Source organism: Eptesicus fuscus, chromosome 11 (genome assembly GCF_027574615.1).
Source record: "Eptesicus fuscus isolate TK198812 chromosome 11, DD_ASM_mEF_20220401, whole genome shotgun sequence".
In the NCBI taxonomy this organism is placed as follows: Eukaryota; Metazoa; Chordata; class Mammalia; order Chiroptera; family Vespertilionidae; genus Eptesicus; species Eptesicus fuscus.
This window is the reverse complement of record NC_072483.1, coordinates 68,424,278-68,446,994: the sequence shown is the minus strand read 5'-3', so window position 1 is coordinate 68,446,994 and position 22,717 is coordinate 68,424,278. Positions and strand designations below refer to the sequence as shown.

General features: G+C 43.3%; 1 protein-coding gene across 1 annotated transcript; it reads right to left on the bottom strand.

Annotated features, from left to right (window-relative positions):
- Positions 1-14,373: 14,373 nt before the first annotated feature.
- Positions 14,374-20,480, bottom strand: FAM124B (family with sequence similarity 124 member B). Its single transcript, XM_008145096.3, has 2 exons — positions 19,749-20,480; positions 14,374-15,034 (listed from the first exon to the last, which is right to left on the bottom strand). Exons 1-2 carry the CDS (start codon positions 20,478-20,480, stop codon positions 14,399-14,401), a joined length of 1,368 nt encoding a protein of 455 aa, XP_008143318.2. The 3' UTR covers positions 14,374-14,398.
- Between the last annotated feature and the right edge of the window lie 2,237 nt (positions 20,481-22,717).

The following is a 22,717-nucleotide window of genomic DNA, read 5'->3' as shown; positions in this document are numbered from 1 at the left end:
ACAAGGTGGCGATAGCACCCTACTCATTCGATAGAGATGAATCCAGCTCTCCGGGACTTCAGGAATACGCATTACAATGGTGAGAGTGTGTATGGAAGATGTGTGACTCCTTTTCCATGTGTAGGTCAATTTTTTCCAATGAAACTGAATTAATTGGATGAATATTTACTGGATGCTACTCTGAGGGAAGACCCAGGGTTCTTGGTTTTGATATAGACCTTCCAGGATTACCTCAACACATAGGCCAGGCTTCCAGAACAAGACAGAATTTTGAGTGGGTCCCTCAGATCGTCTGGGGTTGCTTTGGATTGGAGGGCTCCAATTAGAAATGGTCTTTGAATATTCCCAGATAAAGATAATCTAAAGTTGTTTTCTTTGTGACAGAGTACCACAAATGACAGGGATCTTTAGGGCTAGTCTCATTCCCTCCCACTCTTGCCAATGACAACTCCCTCCAGCCTCCTACCATAATTCTGCCTCCATGTAGTCCCTGCCCTGACCCCTCAGAAGTTATATCCTCCTTGACTCGCTAGTGGCTCAAACTTGTTCCCTCTGGGTGGTAACTCCATACCTATATCTCTTAACATTGACCATGTCTCTCCCTGGGGTGGTTCATTCTGTTCATAGCCTGCTCATCATCTGGACGCCCTTGTTGAAGCCCAGCCTTAATACCATTTTTCCTTTAAAAATGCATTTTCATGTAAGGCAGTTAACTTGAGCCCATTTGAAAAAACTCCAGAATAAAGTATCATCCAGAGTGTGTATATACGTATTTTTAGCTCTGTGATATTTTGGGTGTAGGTATTTTTCATTCATCCAAAACATATTCTTCTCTCCACTCAGAAGAACATAGAGTCCACTCTGCACCCATCTTCTCACCAAATTCATTCTCTCTATCACTGCTATGTTCTTCGAACGGCTCCATCACCTCCATTTAAAAGTATTGGGCCCCTTTGTGGTTCTTGGGAGCCAGACTGTCTAGGCTGGTGATTCTAATTTAAAAGTTTACCGGCAGAATGCCCTTGGGCAAGTCACCTAACCTAACTGAAACAGCCCCAACTCAGAAGGTTGTGCGGGATTGATGGAGTTCACACATGCGCAGCACGTGGCCCAGTGCCAGGCACAAAACAAGTGCTCAGGGAATGTTCACCGTTCACATTCTTGCTGCTCTGTATGTCTGGCAGCAGTTTCTCCATCTGTATTAAGCATGTCTTTTTATGGTGATGTTTTGACATTTGGGCTGGAGAGACTGCCCCTTTCAGAGCTTGCCAGTTCCTGGAGATGGTTCAAGACTCACCTGCAGCGTGCCTTTCAGATGCAAGCCAACTAATCCAGAGTCCATACCCCAAGCCCTTCCTTTATCTGGCTCCCATAGGGCTCTCACAGAGAGGCACTATTCCCCTGTCCTAATCACTACACAACCAAGCGCCAGGCAACTAGAGACAACTCCTGGGTGCAGAGCCTGCTGGAATCATTCCAACTAGCCAATCCTAAACCTGCTTACCCTGCCCTACCTGTTCCTTTCCACAGAAACCACAACAAAGGCTCCTTCCCACATTTCCCCTTGTTCCCAATGCCTCCTGGTCGACCCTGGGGCTTTCCCATGTGGCCCTGTCTCGTGTGGCCCTGCACTGTTCCTCACAACTCGCAAATCTGCTTCTGGGAAGTTGTTCCAACAAACACGGGTCCACATGTGTTCAAACGGTGAAGGCAGCCCTGGGAATGTGCACAGCCTCTCTACCACCTGCTGGGGCCCTGCTTGCACCATGAAAGCGAAATGAACTTTCCTGCCTATCTCAACACTGGGTGCCTGTGTGCATGACTGTTGTGCAAAAGTAATATAGGACCCAAATCTGTGGATGGTTTGCTTGTCTCATTAAATAAGACTCCAGGGTATGCCAATCATTACCTCACTTTCTGTCTCCTGCATCCTGACTATCTCTCTGAACAAGAGCAAAGAGGATGCCATTTATGTTGGTAGAATGGAAATACCCCAGGCCTCAGCCCCATCGGTGGACTGCAGTTCATGTGCTGAGTTGTCACTTGTGCTATTACATCTGTTTCCTTCTCCTCCTAACCATGGATACATGGGAAGATGAAAAAACACATATAGGGCATCTCCACTTACATTTCTGGAGGTCAGAATAATGCTGTGAGCATCTCCGTGGCTGTCAGGGGCCGTTAACAAGCACCAAACCAAGCTAATGAGCAAACAATCACGTATATCATTACACATAATCAAACCGGGTTTACATAAGTTTATTCATTAATACTATCTACTTGTTAATATTCTATTATAGATATTTCTCTCTTTTCCGTGACCAGCATGGCAAAAGAGTAGACAGGAGTCCTGAGTAGGGGCAACAGGGGATTGAGAAAATGAAAGAGACAGATACAAAGATAGTATAGAAAGCTGAGACCAGGTGGGACAGCTGTCTTCTGATGGAGAGACAGGGACCCAGAGCCAATACAGTGAATTTATTTTATACAGTAAGATACCAGGAAGTATTACTAAAGTTTAAGATAAAGACAATATGTGCATTCTTGTGGCTTCTTTGTAATCGTCACTTCTGGGTGGGCCTGGATAATTGTGTTTGTTCCTGGCTGGATTTAGATAATGAAATCCACCCTCTGGTGCCTGAGCTAAAGGTCAGACTGACAACACACCTGCCTCTGGCAAGGTATGTTTCCAGGGCATGGCTCTGCCAGGCACCACTGGATTCAGATGACAATCAGCTCAGGAGCCTTTCCCAGGCGCTCTCTACATTCTATGTAAAGTCACAGTAATAAGGTTTAAAACAGAATATTAATTTAGTGATTTTATATTTTCTTAAAAATGAATTTTGAGAGTTCTTATATTACTGAATCACATCACATACTCATAGCATGTGTTTATTAGATCTTACCATCACAAAATGCACACACAGACACACACTATTTAGTTTAGTGGGAGTTGAGGGTCTCCAATGTGAGTGGACACATGCTCCCCCCAAGAAATATCATCACTCTCTGTCTCTGTGAAAAAAGTTGAGAATCATGGTGTATTAGTTAGCTATGGCTGCTATAACAAATTACCACAAACTTAGTGACTTAAACCACCTTAATTTATTATCGTATATCATGGAGTCCAGAAGTCCGAAATGCGTCTCTGACAGGGCCTAGGAATCAAGGTGTCACAAGCAAGCCCCTGGCATTTTTTGACTTCTGACTCCTTCCTGGAATCACATCACCTTTCTTCTCCCTGTTTCCATCTTCACATCACCTTTTATGGTCAAATCTTCCTCCCCACTCCTCCTCCTCATGAGGACACCTGTGATTACATTGGGGCCCACCAGATAGTCTAGAACAATGTCCCATCTCATGACCCTCAGTCACCTCATCAGGCAACATTCACAGATTCCAGAGATCAGGAATAGATATGTTTTGGGGCCATTGTTCAGCTGACCACATATATGACCTAATGAAGAGTCAGGAATTCAGAGTTGGACAGCCTGGGCCCCACTTATTAGTTATAGAAGTTACTTCCACTCAGTTTGCCTCAGCTTCCTCATTTGTTAAATGAGGGTAAAAATAGTACCTTCCTTGTGCAGTTATTGTGAGGATTAAATGAGTTCACATATGTAAGAATCTTAGAACTTGAATTGTACATGAAAAAATCTTAAATTGTGAACAGTGCCTCATACATATTGAGGTCTCATGATTATTATTATCCTACTAAAGACATGTGTGTCCCCTAGGGAGACACACACACACACACACACACACACACACACACACACACACACACCAGTCTCACTTTTTTTTTTCTTCAAGGGCCTTACCTTGGTTCCAGGCCCAAAGCCAGGGGCCTCTGGTTCAGAGCGCCTATTGGCTGAGGCACCATGCCTGAGATACTCAGGGTCTTATACTTGTCCCCTTGGCAACTCATCCTCAGAGAGTCGGGGAATCTGGTTCAGCCCTTGTCACACTAAACAAGAGGTTCTGTTGCCATGGCCATAGGCAACCGAGAGTGAGATCTTGGACCTGTTCCTGTCCCCACTCATGCTCCTGCAATTGGCTTTCTCCCAGCAGGCTCACTTTTTCCTTTGCCCTGGCCGCCCCTGGTCTGCCTAATAAAATCTCCCGCCCAGACACAGCACTCCTTCCTCCCTCCAGTTTCTCTTAGAGACAGACAGGACCCAGAACCGGACCAACAGTCCCCCCGGCTCCCCAGTCACTCACTCCGCCTGTGGCTATAACTTGGCTGCATCTTTGGGCAACTGTGACCCAGGGGTAGTTAAGTGGACACTACAGAGCTATCGACTTAAAGAGGCAGAGCTTTTGCCTTCATGTAAAAACTGAGGCTCTGGCACCGCTCTCTTAATAAATATTAAAATCTCTCTCCTTGTCACCCCTCCGCTTCACTCCACTTGGAATGAGGAACTGGTGACAGCAACTTGTGACAGCCCAGAGGATGCTAGTTTATTTTACTAGGTACCTTTCTACTTTCACACAGTTCTGTTGGATTTTCATAAAAGTAACCTTAAACACCCAACACAGGCACAGAAATTCATCATCTTAACTTTAGCCCAATGTAGGACAGAAATATGCCAGTCTGTAGTGTGACTCAATGGGATCCAGCATATTCATTCTAGAGGTGGTAGAAAAGCCCTTCTCTGATTTAATAAAGACTGCCCAAAATAAACTACCACTACTAATAATAATCTATAATAATAAAAGTGTAATATGCTAATTAGACCGGACAGCTGAACGACCTTCCAGACATCCTTCTGGACAACCTTCCAGACAAAGCCAGGGCTGTGAGGGCCGAGGCAAGCTGCTGTGGCTGCAAAGGCTGAGCCCCTTGCACGAATTTCATGCATCGGGCCTCTAGTAATAATAATAATAATAATAATAATAATGAAGGAAGGGAGGGAGAGAGAGGGAAGAAGGAAGGAAGGAAAAGAGGGAGGGAGGGAGGAAGGGAGAGAGGGAGCTCAGGACACAATTACATTTTTGCTAAATTGTGCTCACAACAGCAGAAGGGGGGAGATTTCCTTATGATGTGGACTTCAAATGCCTCATTGGAATATCTCCTTTTTACATGCAAATTGTAAATACTCCAAAGTCAAGTCACACATTAAATTACTCAGCTTCACTGAGACTTTCATGGGTGTGACTGAAAGCAAACTCTGGCCGGCACCGCTGTGGTGAAAACTGGCGAGTAACCATTCAAGGAGGTGCTTCACTCTCTAATTATGTATCTCACGATCTGCTCCCAGCCTGGTTTTCATTCCTGAGGAATCCTGTGCTGGGTTTTGTAGGGCAGCATCTACAGCGAGGCAGTTATGTTTTCATGCTTTTGCACTTGGGGAACATTTTTGTGGTGTCTGTGGGCCCTTTTAAAGCTTGCTCATTTAGCACAGCCATGTGAAGAGTAATTGAACCCTCGTTCTCTGGTGTACACTGACGACTAGCTTCAACAATGTGAGAACTCTCCTCTCATGAGAAAGCTGCAAGAATCGATTTAAATCCCTCTGGTCCCGAGCCAGGCAAACAGCTCCTCAGTGTCCAGCCCTGTGCTGATGGTGGTCGGGGCTCAAGAAAGACTTGTTTAGAAGCCATTCAAAACCCTCCACGCCTACATGGGTGGTCACACACCGACCCTAGAAACTATGGGGCATCACCTGTCATTTAATTATCTCTGAAGCTGAGAAGTGTCTCAATAGAAATTACTCCATTAATGCTTCTTCCCAGTAGGTGTTTCAGACTGATGAGGTGGCTGCTCAGGTGGTAGAGCATGTTAATTACTATTTTTAAAATTAGATTTAAGGCGGTCAAAAACAGGCTTTAGCCTGTTATTTATCAACCTATTGGAACCAGTTTAGCTAGTGTCCATTGGAAGCCTCTTTCATGCCTCAACTGTCCAGGGCCAACTTAAGAAAATAAAAATTGAAGAAAGTGACTGACTTGAGAAAGAATTAAACAACAACAAAAACCCAAAACTTAAAGGGTCTGAGCACACATGATCCAAGAATTGCTAGCATAACCTATAAGTTGAGATGAGAAAAATATTGGGAAGAGGGGGGAAAGCTAAAATTATTTACAGCTGAACAGGCAATAAAAATAAAACTAAAGTTATGCAATGTGTATTTATACATGTCTTTTCTACCATTAATTCCTTGGGCAGCATCTAGAACAATACTGTGGCACATAAATTTTGTTTCTCTGAATTAAAGGATGGAAATGATCACCCAGAAAGAAGGAAAACAGGCATCAGGGGGAGTGGTATTACATGAGAGGTAGAGAAACATGTTGCCCAACACTAATACAATGGTTAGGAACAGTAACAAATGTATGCAAAAATGCTAATGAGATACAATCCAAGGAGATCAACTCTGTCATTCAATCAGCTAACACTAGCTGAACACCTACTCTGGTTCTGGTGCTGTTTTAGGGTTTATGGATACAGTTATGAAGATGACAGGTAGATACTAACTCTGACAGAATTTATATTTGTGGCCGAAACCGGTTTGGCTCAGTGGATAGAGCGTCGGCCTGCGGACTGAGGGCTCCCAGGTTCGATTCCGGTCAAGGGCATGTGCCTTGGTTGCGGGCGCATCCCCAGTGGAGGGTGTGCAGGAGGCAGCTGATCAATGTTTCTAACTCTCTATCCCTCTCCCTTCCTCTCTGTAAAAAATCAATAAAATATATATTTTAAAAAAAAGAATTTATATTTGTGTGTGTGTGTGTGAGAGAGAGAGAGAGAGAGAGAGAGAGAGAGAGAGAGAGTGGGTGGGTGAATGGAGAGTGTCAGACAATACAAATAATAACTAAACTAACCCAGAAAAAAAAATCACATAGTTATAAGGACTCTGTAGTGGGTTGAATAGTAAAAAGGTATGTCCAGATCCTAGCCCCTAGAACTTGTGACTAAGATCTTATTTGGTAAAACAGTCTTTGCAGATATAATTAAGTTAATGATCTTGAAATGAGATCATCCTGGATTATCCAAGTGAGCTCTAAATCCAATGGCAAGTGTCCCTAGAAGAGACAGAAATCGACATAAAGACGAGAAGGTGAGATGAATTCAGACGCAGAGCTTAGAGTTTTGCAGCCAAGGCCTGGAAAAGCTGGAAGAGGCAGGAGTGGTTCTCCACTTGGGCCTCCAGAAGGAGGTTGGTCCCACCATCACCTTAATTTTGGACTTGTGGCCTCTAGTACTGTCAGAGATTATGATCTTTCTATTGTTTTAGGCTATGGCGTTTGTGGTCATTTGTTACAACAGCTCGAGGAAACGAATACAAACTCGAAAGTAAATAAAGCAGACTGATGGAGGCCAGATGCTGGAAGGTGTCATGTTTTCAAAAGCATATTCTTTGCAAGGAAGAGGTGACAGGAGCAGCACCCAAGGCCCCCCTCAGAGGAACCATGCAGAGGATGCTCTTCTTTTGTTACCAGCTGAAGTTTGGGCCGAGAGTGGATACCTGTTTTTGTTGCCTGCCAAACATCTCTTCTCATTTCTTCTGATTAATAATTTTTAAAAAGCCTCTTTCCTATGTAGGACTCACATGTTACTCAAGTGGGGCTGACTCCCTCCCTGTGACCCCCACCATCCAGCTCTCATTCACACAAATAGACAAAGATCCACAGCCTCACCAATCAGAGAACCCCATCACCTGGAGTGATTGGTTCATGTGACTCAGCGCAAACCAATCAGAGACCTCCCTGGGAATTTTCATCTAGGAGCTCTGAGAAAAGACTTCCTCTGTCCACTAGGGGGCTCTGTTAGTGGGATGTGATACTGGGGCTGTGGTCCCCTGACTACTTTTGTTAATTAAAGTGACTCAGTAGCTTTTCTTCTTTCCCCTTTTTGTATAAATTAATTCTCCGTCTCTTTCGCTTATAAATGAAGGGGCTCTAACTAATATGAGGCCCTGTCCAGCTGATCTAGGGTAGACACATAGCCCACAGGATTCTTTTTGTTTAGCCTGTACAAAAGTCTGGAGGCTGACCTGCTTTTCAAAAAGCACCTCCCCTCCCACAGTGGGTTCCATCTTACTTCCTTCTTAGACTCATAAAGGGGAGAGAGCAGGTCTTCTTACTGTGACAGCCATGAGGGAGAAGAGAGAAGTGACCCAGAAAGAAAAGAATCCAAAGAATCAAAGAAAGGCAAGAGAACTTTAAAGAGACACTAAGTCCCCAAACAAACAGCTTTTAACATCCTTGTATATCCCTTTGAAAATTCAATTCCCTAATACAGTGCTCCAATTTTGTTCTTGGCTTTAACCTCTATCAATGTTTCATTCTGTATCAATCTCAGTTATTTGGTGTGAGAACAGAACTGATCCTAGCTGATTCAAGCTGGGAATGAATTTATCAGAAGGCTGGAGAACTGGTCTCAGAAAATGCACAAGAACAAAAAAAAGGGGAGGGGGTGTAAACCGACAGAATTACAGCCAAAATCGGGCCCCGGACCAATGTGGACTAAGGGCTCCATGGCCAAAGGCTGACATCACTCTTTCTGGGACCAGAGTGCCGCTGTCTGCTTCCCCCAACCCTAAGGAAGGCCTCCTACCCCTGAGGAAGCATCAAAACTCCAGGAAGAATACACCTTCTTAGCTGAGTCTGTGTCTCATGCCCAAGTCAGGAGAGGTGCAGATGGAATATGTTTCAGGTGCGCTCTGCCTCCCACTGAAACTCCTATGGGGACATTTCCTGAACATGCATTAATTTTAAATATCTTTTTCCTCTCTCAGGATGAAGCAGAACAAAAACAGTTTGGAGATTATCCCAGTGACTCGATTGTGCCACAGTAGTGCCCTCTGATGTCAGACTGGTGAAGGGGGAAAATCAAGGGAAATATTTACACACCTCATTAAAAAGTCCTGTTGAAATTCAGTCACGCTTAGTTTTGCGACTTAGACCAAAGCAGAGAAAATTCCAAGAGGTGAATATTATCCCATGAGAGGGATATAAAAAGGACCGTGACTTATAATGGATGTTAACTTGAATCAACCATGATCCATGTCTGCAGGAATTCAAACACCCTTGTGATGAGAACAGGATCTTCATTTCTGCTGTGACCGTCTCCTGTGACTTTGTCTCTTGAAGACAAATTGGATCCTTTGATGTAAGGCTCACTGGCTGAGGCTCTGGGAGCCTGTACAGGTCCTGGACATAAAGGTAAGAGATGCAGGGATCTGGTGGCCAGGACATGCTTGTGGAGTGGATGAGGGAGGCCAAACCTTGGAGTGAGGTTCAGAGAGCACAGCAGCAGGGACTATGAGAGAAAAGTGCAGTAATACACTAAAAGGATAGACGAGATGAGGAGGGAACTGTTGCAAGCTGAGATAGGTCTGCAGTCAACAGGTGATGGAGGAAAACTGCACACCTGGGAAATGGGGGAAAGGCTAATGAAAAGAGGGGCTGGCGGAAGGAGACCTGGTACTTAGGACAGGCAGGAATGATAGGATTCATCTCTGTTATGGAATGAATGTGTCTCCCCAGATTCATATGTTGAAGCCTTAACTAACCCCCAGTGTGATGGACTTTGGAGGTGGGGGCTTTGGAAGGTAATTAGGTCATGAGGGTGGAGCCCTTGTGAATGGGATTAGTGCCCTTATAAGGGATACAACAGAGCTCTCTCTCCCTCTCTCTCTCTCCCATGTGAGGACATAGCAAGAAGGTGGCCTCCTACAAGACAGGAAGAGCTCTCACCAGAACCTGACCATGTGAGCACCTTGATTTTGGACTTCCCAGCCCCTGGAACTGTGAGAAAAATAAATGTCTGCTGTTAGAACCACCCACCCTGTGCTATCTGGTTATGGCAGCCCCCCAGTAGGACAGTCTCTTACTTCTGGCATCTAGAAAATGGAAGCCTCATCTGTGTCCCCTTGCTGTGTATCCACTGAACAAAATCTTTGTAAATTTTTTTACTGTGGAACATCTACTCTAGTCCTGGCACTGGGCTAAGGGCTGGATGCTGGGGTTGCTCCAATAGGGTATCATCTAGTCAGCTCCCCTGTGACAGGCATTTCAACCTCATATCTAAGCAGGTCTGTGGCAGACAGAACAAGTGGGGGCAGAAAGGAAACCAGGGTGGTATGCCAGGCACACAGTGTGGAGATGGTGTGAGCACATGCTGAAGCTGAGCTCTACCCGCCTTGCACCCCACTTCGAGGGGCAGGGTTGTTAGGGGCACAAACTCCAGCCAGACAGCCTGGGTTCTAAGCCTAGCCAATGACACTTACTAATTGAGCAGTTCTGGCTAGGAACTTGGTCTCTCTGTGCCTCAGTTTTCTCATCTGTAAAATGGGGATAATTATAGCACCTACCTCACAGGATTGATGTAAAGATTGAAATACAGGAGCACCTCACATGTAGCAGGCGCTGCCCAGGCCAGGCATTATCATCAGCTCAGGTTTGGTAATACTGTTCCTCTTTAGAATTATTATCCTTAAAAGAAACATCTCAGAAACATCTCTGGTCAACATGGAATTTGTGAAAATAATACATTTCTTCTCATGCTAAGCAGAGACCTCATCAAGATTCTCTGGAATAACTAGACTTTTAAAATAATATATCTGAAAATGAAGTTTAACAGGATGAAATTCTTAACATAAATCCTAATTATGTGCTCTCTGGGGCCATAATGTCTTTTGTTTTGCTATCCATACCATAGCCAATCTTTAAAATTGTTCCAGAACCATCTCAGACCTCAGAGAAAGGTTTAGCAGGCGTGAAAACAGAAAGTGTGGAGGGAGGCCAACTTGTTTTTAAGGGATTTAGGGTTAGTGCCCCAGTTCAGAACGCTGGGGATAACCTGGAAATGGGAGAATTTCTTCAGAGAAGGGTCTCTTGTCCTCAGTCTCTCAGAGCTTAGCCAAGGGGCCCATTTAGAAGCTGCAGCTACACATCAGCCCCTTGAGGAACCCTGGGAGAGGCTGCAAAGACAAAGTGTTTTTTAAAACAGGGAAGAATGAAGAGAGTATCAAATTCATGCACACACATAAAAAAAATAGGAGGAGAGAGGACAGGGGGGAAGGGAGGGAAAGGAATGGAAAGAGAGAAGGAAAGGAGAAAAAAACAAACATGAGGGCTTAGAAAATACAAGAAAGGGAGACAGAATTAAGTTATTTCAGGCATTCCTTTTTTTGTAACTTGACATGAAATTTAGGAGGTTCTCATCAATAGAACATGGGGTGTGTGCTTGTGGCTCCAGCCTTCCCTTGTGCTCCCCTTCCCCTTTCTCCATCTTCCTCTGGGAGGAAGAAAGGGGCTCCCCCTCTCCCCACATTTCTCTCCATTACTATCCGTGCCATCAGCATCTCCAAGCATAACCGGATGCAGTGAGCAGATTTAGGGGAGTGCTAGAGGGACCAGGACCCCTGGACAAAGTCCCATCAGAGCAGAGGGTGGATGGGGTACAGCTGAGGTGCTGGTCTATGTCCCTTCCTAAGTCAAGGTGTGTGCACCCCAAATCCCCTGCTCTACTTCCCCCAACCAACAAATGCTGTCACAAGTTTAGCAATGTCTAAACAATGCTTGCAAAAAAGTGTGAAACACTATCAATAAGGTTAAAAATAACCAAGCAACTGCAATGCAACCCTTATAAGAGAAAATAAAATAATCTGATCAACAGGAGGCACTCAGATTTTAAAGTGATACATTTTACATTTTAGGGAATACAGTATCATTGTAGTTAAGAGTCTGATTTGATAAATTGGATTACAGTGTATAGTTAACCCCTTTTGTATAACCTCTTTTGAGCTGTAGAATCTACTTGAATTCTATCAATAATTCTCTTCTTCAATAAATAAATGGCACACATACTAATAATATTAGAAAGGTTTCTTTTATTTGTAAACATTATATCACTATATTTTTATTGTATCATTGATTTTACTAAAACCTATTTCAAAAAATCCTTTGTCGCCATGACATTTTAAAAATGTGGGTCTGAAGGACCATGTACTAATACTATCTTGCATATTCATAATGCTTGGCAATATCCAAATGCTTTCATATACATAATCTTGATTCTTCTAACAACATTTCCTTACTATAGATAAGGAAACAGGGGATCAAAGAGGCTGACAGTTCAAGGTCACATAAATAGTAAATTTTAAAGCTTGAAACCAAAATTTGGGCCTCTCCCACCTCATCCACTGGTATTTTCAACCTATCACGTTGTAAATTGGATTCCTACATTGAGTAGAATAGAGTAGGTGATATTTGAAGAGTGTTTTATTTTACAAGTCAATTTTATAAGGTACTCATTCAAATTTTGCAATATTCTCATGGTTTCCATGCACTTATATTCTTACCCATGTATTATGCTAAAGAAATTTAGGTAACCTATTAAAGATGGGAATGAAATGTCAGAATGCCCCCCTGCTGGGCTTTTCAAAGAAGCTCAACAGTTCAACTTAAATAAGACTTTCATTTTTTAAATGTTACTATAGAAAACCATACCAAAGTTAAGTTCTTCATCCACTTTTTAAGATCTACCTTTAATCTGAGGGGGAGAAAAAAATGAGAATGAGAATATATTGATGTAACGACCCAAAAAAATCAATTTAGAAGTCATGTCTTTGTCCGTTAGCAACTGTCATTCGTTTGTACCCTAAGCTGGGCAGAGCACCCCGAACTCAGCCCAGTCTTGCTGCCATAAGAATCGTCCTTTGGTCTGAGCACACCCTTCTCCCCATTTGGGTGGACTAAGTAGCCAGGTCTCCCAAAGACCTAGCTAATCAGCATTTGAAGTCTTACGTAACATCTGTCTTGGAAAAGGAAGTTCATAAAAAAAAAAATAACCTTATCAAGCTGTGGTACATATTATACAATGGAATATCACTAGGCCATAAAAAAGAATGACATCTTACCATTTACAACAACATGGCTGGACCTGGAGAGTATTATGCTATGTGAAATAAATCAGTCAGAGAAAGACAAATGCCCTATGATTTCACTTATATGTGGAATCAAAAGAACAATATAAACAAAGAAAACAGAAACAGACTCATAGATGCAGAGAACAGACTGGTGGTTGCCAGAGGGGAGAGGGTTTGGGAAACTGGGTGAAAAGGTGAAGATATTAAAAAGTGCAAATTGGAAATTAAAAAATAGTAACGGGGATATAAAGTAAAACATAGAGAATATAGTCAATAATATTGCAATAACTATGTATGGTGCCAGGTGGGTACTGGAAATATTGGGGGAACATTTTGTAAAGTATATGATTGTCTAACCACTATGTTGTATACCTGAAATTAATACAAAATAATATTCACTATGAACTGTAATTGAAAAATAAAATACATATATATAATAAAAAAGAATAACCTTATGACTTAACTGAAACACACAGACCTCAGACTTTTTAAAATGTGGTATAGACCCAACCGAAAAAAAGAAATACAGCATATGAGCAATTGAGAATTTGTCTATTATGATTATAATTGCAATGCATAATCTGCTCAGTCTCCATCTGCAAGTTGTGAATGCTTACCACAGCCTTGTGCAGCAACTGTGAGAATGAATTATGGAAAAGGTTCCTAGAGGTATAAATTTGGATTTCAATATATTCTTGAGTTGACAGGATGGATTTATCAAACTGGTGGAACCATAATCACTTTTGATTTGGTGGCCACAGAATATATGTATGCCATATATCAATGTCTGATTCAAACTTAGGTGCCTAGTAAATATTTGTTGAATGAATGAATATTGCAAAGGTATTTAGGAATTCAAACATGGTCAGATGAACCCAAGTCCTGCTCCAATAGCCCAACCAATGCTCTGTGGAGATCTCGAATCATCCAATCATGTGACATTCCCCTCTGGTTCGTCTCGTGAGCCTCTGGTCCCACTGGAGTAGTGCAGAAACAAATGAGAAATGGAGGAGCAGGAAACCCTAGCTTTCTGCTCATTAAACAGGAAAACAATTAATTATTCCTAATTTTCAAAACACTTTGCATGTTAACTCATTCCAGATGCAAACAACTTAAATCACTAGAGGGTATGTGGTGAACAGGGCCTAGTTATAAAAGGAGGTCACATAAAAAATTAAAAAACACTAAAGAATAAATAGTCCACAATGTCCAGGGGGATGAGCTATGCAACCCCAGTAAAAATTAAAACCAAATTGCATACACTAATCAACATTGCAAAACATATTCAACTCATTTCCATACAATGCAATTATCCTGATAGGTGCTGGGTTAGTGTGTCTATGACCATGACCAGGGCTGCAAAACAACAACTGCTTACAGCACCATTAGACTTTGAACAAATAAAAGCAATACAGACCTGTGCATGGCTAGCATTCAGGCCCCCTCAGATGAACAAGAACGAGTGCTCCCTTTCTGGAACATTGTGTTTGATCTTGTATCTTAGAAAACCACATGGTTTTATACTATATAAAGAATTCTTCTTCTCCTTTTTCTTCACCCTGAACTGGCAGATGAAGACATTTTGAGATTATCTTCCTTGCATCAAGCTCCCTTTGGCCAGCAAGTGACAAAGGATGGATGCTTTCCTTCAAGTTTTTGTTGTTTTTGGAGGCAGCTGCCCCTAAGGAGGAGGCTGCTGGTGGCCGGCTGGTCTGCAGATCCCCCGGAAACCTGCTCAGAAATGATTGCCTGGCTTCAGAGTTGACCACGGTGTGCCCTGTGTCGACATTGGTCTCTGCCTCCAGCTTCTCAAGGCCGTTTTCCCGACCAAAGACCTTCATTTTGGCCCCGGGTTCGAGGCGGGAAGAGCACAGAGGCAGTTGGGCATCTGTAGCTGGGCTGCTGACCTGTGAGCAGCCAGGGTTTCGCCACAAGGTGCCATGAGAGCTGTCTGATGCTGGGCTCCCACTGGGCTTGGGAAATTCCAGAGAAGCCGCTTTGAACCGCCTGCCCCTGCTCCTTCGCCTTCTCAGCTCTAGGGTCCTCCTTGTGGAGACAGGGGCCACCCTGGATCCCTGGGGAGGCACGTCAGCCCCGGGGTTGCCATTCAGAAAGGAAAGCTCGCTGTTCCTAACACCAAGTCCTGGATTCGATTGGATCTAGGGGACAGAGTAAAGATGAACAAATGTAACCAATGTTATCTAGTCACTACATGCTAAGAACAGACTGTTCTAGTCACCCTCTGCCAGGCCATGCCTATAACCAACATTCAATAAGTCGGTTGAGTTGAATAGAAGCAATAAACACAATCCTTCAAAATGCTATGCTGCCATCTTTGACATCATATCTACCTTTGTATTTGATCCAATGAAGTCTTTTCTTCTGGGAATGGAAACTGGCATGGTTATTTCCATATTCAGAAATCGCTCGTGGTTGGTATTAGACTGCCCAAATTGGTGGAGGATATCCATCCTCATTTGGGTAAATACCAACAAGTACAATTGCTGGATCTTATGGTAAGAGTGTGTTTACTTTTGTATGAAAGTGACAAACTACATTCTAAAGTGATTGTGCTATTTTGTATTCCCACCAGCAATGAATGATAGTTTTGATTACTCCTCATCTTCATCAGCATTTGGTGTTGATGGTTTATTTTAAGGGTTCATTTTCTAATTGATTATCTTTAAATGCATGGTATGAAACATTAACGAATGTTAACTTCTGAGACCAAATTTTCAATAGCAAAACAATGAATGTGTCTGTGATATTTGAAGGAAAACTACTCAGTTATCTCATTTTTTCCTTTTTTTATTTTCCAAAAGTAAAAATGGGCAAATCCATAGGTTTGTTTCTTGGGGATTTTATGTAATTTTTTAACAACCATGAACAAAAAGAGAAGCCTGAGTTAGTTCCTCTAACCCCCTAAGGCAATTTCAGATCAGAACAAAATTGGTCTTGAAGCCACAACCAGCACCAAGGAAGTCTCTGCCTGAGCCGGATCGGGAGTCACTGTGTCCTGCTGAACCAGCCCAGTGCCTCCCTCTTCTCAGCTCTGCTCATGCATCCCATGGCCCCTCTGCTGGGCCTTATCGTCTTAAAATGCTCCACCTCTGAAAGACTCAATTTAAACCTAGCACTCTCAGGCCCCCTCTCACCTTCAGCTCAGTTCTCCAACTATATCTGCTCTTGAATATCAACCTCCTTCTCTTTCTCTCCTGTGCCCCTTCTATCTTCACTGCTTTCCATAGTCAATCTAATTCTGAAGGCCATTATTTCAGAGGCACAATCTCTCCCTCTCTCACCAGATGGTCTTGCCATCTTGATTGCAGAGAAAACAAAATCCATGATTAATTAGAAAATTTCTCAGTTCCCTTCCATTGCAACTTGACCCATCTTCTGTACAATTAAAGTGACTGGTATCTATCTGTGCAGCAAATATATCAACTTTTGCCTTCCTGGGAACCCCAACCTATCAATTGTTTCATTTTCCTCCCACTTTATTATCTTGTTTCTTCATTCAATCTCTTTCTCTTATAGATTGATTGATAGATTTATTGATAGATAGATAGATCCCTCCTCCTTGCCAAGAGCAATGAAATCTGCTTAAGTCTATCTTGAAAAACACATTCCTTAACCCTCTCCCCCTGCCAGCTTTCTGTCTTGTCTCCTTCACAGTCAAACCTCTTTATAAAATGTGTCCACATTCATTTTCCCACTAACCTTCCCTTACTTCTTCTACCCATGACATTGACTTTCCCTCCTACCTTTCCCCTGAAATTGCTCTTGCCAAGATCACCATAAACCAGCCTCCTTGTCATTAATTTTTACTTGAGCTCTGGTAGAATTTAACATGGCTGACATTTCTCCTTTACATTTGAAGTCTTCTCCTTAAGCTTCCATGTCAACCCAATCTTCTAAATTTTCTCCTTCCTGTCCATCCATCCCTTCTCAGTGCCCATTGAAGGAGGCTTTCCATCTGTTAGCTCGTAGTTCTTCAATGCTAACCTGGGCCTTCTTCTCTTCTCACTCTACACACTCCCATGGCAATCTTATTGACACCCATACCTTCATTATTATCTAAATGATGAAGGGTTCAAAAAGTATAACTTCAGCTCAGATCTGTCTCTTAAGCTTCATACTTATCTATCCAAGGCCCCAGCTCCTCAAACTCCACATTTCAAAATTGATCTCACCTCCCTCCTCACACTAAGTCTGTTCCATTTATTCTTTCTCTTGTCTCAGAAGATGATAATATTAGCCCATGTTACCCAGGCAAGAGCATCATCTTCCCTTCTCTATCCCTGATGTCACCATTCCCATGGACTCTGACTTCCAAAGATCTCTCAGATCCTCTCTCTCCATGCCCATTGCCATTAATCCTAAGGCTGTCATCATCTCTCACCTGAATTACTGTAACAGCCATCTGAAGGGATTCCCCATGGATGCTCTTACCTCCCTCTAATGCAAGCATGTCAAACTCACAACCAGCGGGCTGCACACCTCGTTTAAATAATCCCTTCTCCACTTCACCACCAGAGGAGTTTGAAACAGTTGTGATCATGTCACCCTCCTGCTTTAAGGGCTTCCTACTCTTCTTGAGATTAAGTCTCAGCCCTTTAGGATGCCCTACTGCACTCATCACAGTCTGCCCCTTCTTACTCCAGCCTGATGATTCACCACTTCCTGCCTTTCAAGCTCCACCGATCAAACTTGAACTTCTTTCAATTTGTTGGACATTGTTCTTTCCTAATGCCAGAGTTTGTGTATATTTTTCCTCTGTCTGGGATATGTCTCCTCTAACCTTTTCTCCTAAAAACTCCTATTCATTGTCAACTCTAAGCTTACACATCATTTTCTCTTGGAAGCCTTCTTGATATCACTGAATCTGAGTTAGATGCCTGTAATATTGGCTCTGCCATTTATTACTTGTGGGACTTCAGAAAAATTACCTAATCTTCCTGTGCCTTTGTTTCCTCATCTATAAAATGAGATAACTAAGTGTCAGTGTCAAAGGGTTTTTGAGAGGATTAAGTGATAATGGTGCCGGGTCATAGTAGTATTAAATATGAGTTGGTTATATCATCGTAATTAATATTATTATTACCTCTCCTACCAGCCTATACTTTCCATATCACATACCACACTGTTTTGCACTTGCCTGCTTACTTCTCTGGATATTCCTCCAGACTTGGATATCTAAAGGAGAGGGATTGTATATGTCTTCATCACTGTGTTTCCAGTATTGGCACAGTGCCTAACACATGGTAAACAACCACTAGATATCTGTTAGATAAATAAATAAAGCCGAATCCCCCAAAATGTAAAATTTTGCACATAGAAATGTAGAACTATAAATTAGGCCCCTAATTATTTGACATTAGGTATTTATAAAGTCTTATCAAGAAAATTAAAAGTGATTTCATCACATGGCCAGCCATTTCAGCAATCTTTTTAAGAAGAGGAAATGTCAACTTTCTTTTTTAAAAGAAAATTCTAAACTCCTTAGACCATATGGCAAAAGTGAGTACAACATTATGAATACAAAAATGCAGATGTGTGCTGTTGGAATGAGGCATTTTTAGAAGAAACAATGCTGAGTGGTGGAGATATATCCCTTGAGGGAGAATAAAGCTCCTCCTGCCAAAATAAACAAATTGAAATGCATCTGTAAAAATTCTGATCATTTAGACCCCATCTTTCTAAGAAATGCTTGTAAAATGTTACAAATTGAGAGCTAGCTTTTTTCAGGTTTCAGGGAACAGTAGCAACTATCTCGATGAACAGGAAGATCACTTGTCACTCAGCTGATTCTAAACACTTCAGAAACAAGAAAATACACATCATTGAAAAATGATTAAGCTTTTAAGGGGCAGACTGACATCATCCAGGGAAAATAATATTGTCTTTTACTGAATGTGGTTCCAAGAGATAGCAAAAAGGATTTCTCCAAACGGAGGGCGGGGGGAATGGCAAGGAAATGAGTTATAGAGATAGTAAGCAGCCCCCACACAGTGCCAGGCGTGCTTACTTAAGAGCTGAAACCAGTTTCTTTCAATTAACTAATTATTTTAACTGATTAACCCAAACCACTGATATTACCCTGCTATCCTATAGCAGCAGCCTTCAGACAAATGCCCACACGTGTTCTTCCAAGGCAGCATAAGCCAAACTATTGAGAGTGAGAGCGTGGGAATAGGTGTGTGTGTGTGTGTGTGTGTGTGTGTGTGTGTGTGTGTGTGTGTGTAGTGGTGAAGGGGTGGAGAATGGGAAGAAAATGGGCAAGACAAAGAGAGAGGAACAGAGTCCGAGTAAATGCAGCTGAGAGACTTAGAAATGAAAAAGCAGACTTCAAGAAATGCTATAGAAGAAGAAAATGAATTACTTCATGAAAGACTATGTTCCTTTATTTTAATGGCTAAAAAGAACATAAGGATGAACTTAGCTCCATATCTGTTGATAGAATGAAAAGAAACACATGCTTGTTTACAGCGATCTAGCTTCTGGAATATACATAATTTCTGAAGAGACAAACTTGTTTCCTGAGAACAAGCAGTCGATCAGCAAATGGTTCAGAAGCAGCTGTGTCCACAGAGTCTGAACTTCCTTATCGGTCCCACGCGGGGGATTTTACAAGATCAGTGACTCTCAACCCGACTACATGCTACATATTAGAATCATCCAAGGAGCTTTTTTAAAGAAATGCCCAGGCCTGGGTGCCCCCGGAAATTCTGATCTTACTGTCCGGGGAATTTTTTTAAAGCTCCCCAGGAGTTGGGAGAACCCCACCTTCAATCATCTCTCAGGCCCACCTCGAATGCAAAATCACACCGTCCCATGCGTGTCTACCAGGTCACAGAGGCAAAACTGAGATACCTGGAGCAGAATCTTGTTGCCATCGTAGTCCTGCGTTTGCCACCTGGTGCGGCTGATGGGGACGCACGGATGGGGGAGGAGAGGCACTAGCTGGCCAATCTCTTGAACCTTGAACTGCAGCACCGACGACTCTTTGGGGTCCACCGACATCCCGAGGGGCAGCTGCTTCAGGGACAGCTGAAGGGCACAGCTCTCGGTGGCGTAGAGCACGAAGAAACAGAAGTTGCTCTTCTGCGGGGTGGCTTCCCGCTGCAGGATCATCTCGTAGAGGCTGATGGCGTCTTCGTAGTTATCGAAGGTGCAGTAGAGCGTCACCCGCAGGACCTCGGTGCCGCCGTGCACCGGCCTCACGCCCCAGACGGGCATGTGGTTGTCCAGAGTGTAGAACTCCTGGCGGGCGAGACTGTGGGGCCACGGGCTTCCCTGCAGGCTCAGGGCGGGGTGGCTCTGCCAGGGCCACTGCCGCAGCGAGTGGAGAACTCGAAACAGCCGCTCCTCTCCCTGGCTTTGGTGCAGGAAGAGCAGAACGGACATCCCTGGGAACCGGGAGCGCTTGGGGTGGCACCTGTCATAGCTGTGCACGGGACTGACCCGCTCTGACACCATAAAGAGACGGACCTCTGGGCAGATGCAGCCCAGGAGCTGGTCCAGAGCTTGCTGCAGGAGCGCACCCTGCCCAGCGTTGGCCAGCAGGTGGACCGTCATGGCCGGGGGCTCTTGGGTCTTGTCCATCCCGGATGGCGTGAGGATGACAATGCGTGGAGGATGTCCCAGCTTCTGAAATGAACGAAGGGGAGGGCGGTTCTCGGCCCGGGAAGCCTTCAGCGAAGTCAGCACAAAGCTCTTCCCTGTGGTCCTGGCTGCTGGTGCTCCCAAATCCGGGCACCACGGCCTCCGCCTCCACGCCACCCAGCAGCAGGGAGGGTGAGGTCATCCAGCTCGCGCGTCATGCACCCGCCCGTGTGGGGCTTTTTCAGGCACTCCCAGGTTTTCTATTTGACCTAAAAGCCTGCAGTCCTGAGAAACACCCGACTGGGTGGTTCTTACAGACACTCAGTAAAGGAAATGGCCGGGCAGAAAGGAACCTGAGTCCCTCTGTTAGACTGATAGCCATCTGTTTAGTTGAAAAGACATCCATTTTATGGACCCACAATGGGCTCTGATTTCCTCCTCACAGCTATCTCTCCTGTTTACAGTAGCCTGCCAGGCCACCTGAACACAATGACTGCTTTCAGACAATCCTCCAAACTTGTCCCCTTGCCAGGATTTCCCCCCCCCCCCATTGTGTGTGTGTGTGTGTGTGTGTGTGTGTGTGTGTGTGTGTGTTTTAACAATTGATGCTAGGGCATTGAGGACAAGATGTTTTATCTAAATACTTTTGACTGTTCACTGAGTTATTTGCTCTACAGCAAAGTCTGAGTGTGTGTACTTAGTCTCTCTTAGTCACGCCAGTTCCTTAGAAAGCATGGGAGCTTTCCAGTGTCAATAATAACACAGGAATTGTTCATATCTATTGAGGATCTGCAAGGCACCAGTCATAAACCGTCCTAAGACTACATACAATGATTTAACCCTCCAGCAAACCTATGAAGAAGGGACTGTTATCTCTAAATTATTGATGAAGAAAGTGAGACACACAAAAAAGTTAAATAACTTGCCCAAGGTCTCACAGCTAAGAATTGACTGAGGGAAGATTTGAACGGAGGACCTGAGGGGTCCCCTGTGAACCAGAGAGGAGGGCCCTCTCTGGACCCTGGAAGACCTGGCCTGGATTTTCTCCCTGAGGAAAAGGAAAGGACAACAGAGCCAGTTCTAGTTGAAGTCAGGCAGATCCCAGATACTCCATGACTGTTGAATCTTAAAATGAATAATCCTCAATAAGAATATCAAGATTGAAACACAACAGCCATCCTAATATTCTCTCAATTTCCACTTGGAAATCGTTTCCTATTCTGAAAGCTGTGCTCTGAAAAGGTATGGACAAGCACATTTTTCTAAACGTAACTCTTAATGTAAGCAATCTATTAATGCTATAAGGGAACATAGAGTGACTTAATGTTTTCTAAAATAAAAAGCACTTTTGTGATGAAAAGTATAACTTTTATTTTATATATGTGAATTCATTTAATAGTATAATAACCAAACTTAACATCAAATATTATTGTCCGTGGAAAGCAATTATTTCTGTTCAGATTTCCTTTCTAAATCTAACCTATTCTTCTAATCATTTGTTTGTAAGTCCTACCCTTTTGCATAGGAAAAATCATTACAGGTTTTTGTTAAGGCATTACTGTTTTCAAGCATGTGTGTGTGTGTGTGTGTGTGTGTGTGTGTGTGTTACATCTTAATTTATGTTGCACATTGGCATCTGAAGGCAATACCTTTCTCATCCCTCATGGAGATGACTGTACTTGGGCACCATCAGCTTCAGACATGGCTTATGGAAACAGCTTTTACAATTCTAGAAACTACTCTAAAGATTCGAGGAGAAAAATTACACCCCTGAGACAAAGATATTAACTCACAACCTCTTGTACAAAGCAAGTGTTTAAGCCCTTATATAGGAAAAATTTTTACTTCTTGATGTTGTTTTAATCTTCCATGTAGTTTTTCCTCATGAGGTTGTCATTCCTGTCAGGATTAAAAAGATTTTATTAATCTGATGGCAGGCAAAATGCCAAGAAATAGAGAGGGGAGGACAGGGAGAAAGGGGTTACCACCAGTCTCCTTTCTGGCTGGCTGACTCTGCAATGATTTCTCCAGGAACAATCTGAAATATTGACCCTTGGAGTAATTGCCTCCACCCCTCCTCACCCCCTTCTGACCACCACACGCCCAGATTCTTGGCTGCGCCTTAGATTCCATGGCGGGAGCTCTTTGGTTCTACAAGCCACTTCTGTTAAAGGCACGAACATCTGACAGCAAGTTATCATCTTTGACTCCTGGCGCCTGGACAGCTGACACTCGAT

Bases quoted from the DNA above. Each gene is read 5' to 3' on its own strand.
- FAM124B (XM_008145096.3), bottom strand. From the start codon at position 20,480: ATGGACAAGACCCAAGAGCCCCCGGCCATGACGGTCCACCTGCTGGCC. The intron at 15,035-19,748 runs GTATCTCAGTTT...TCTGTCCCCTAG, and splicing joins GCAACAAGATTCTGCTCCAG to ATCCAATCGAATCCAGGACT.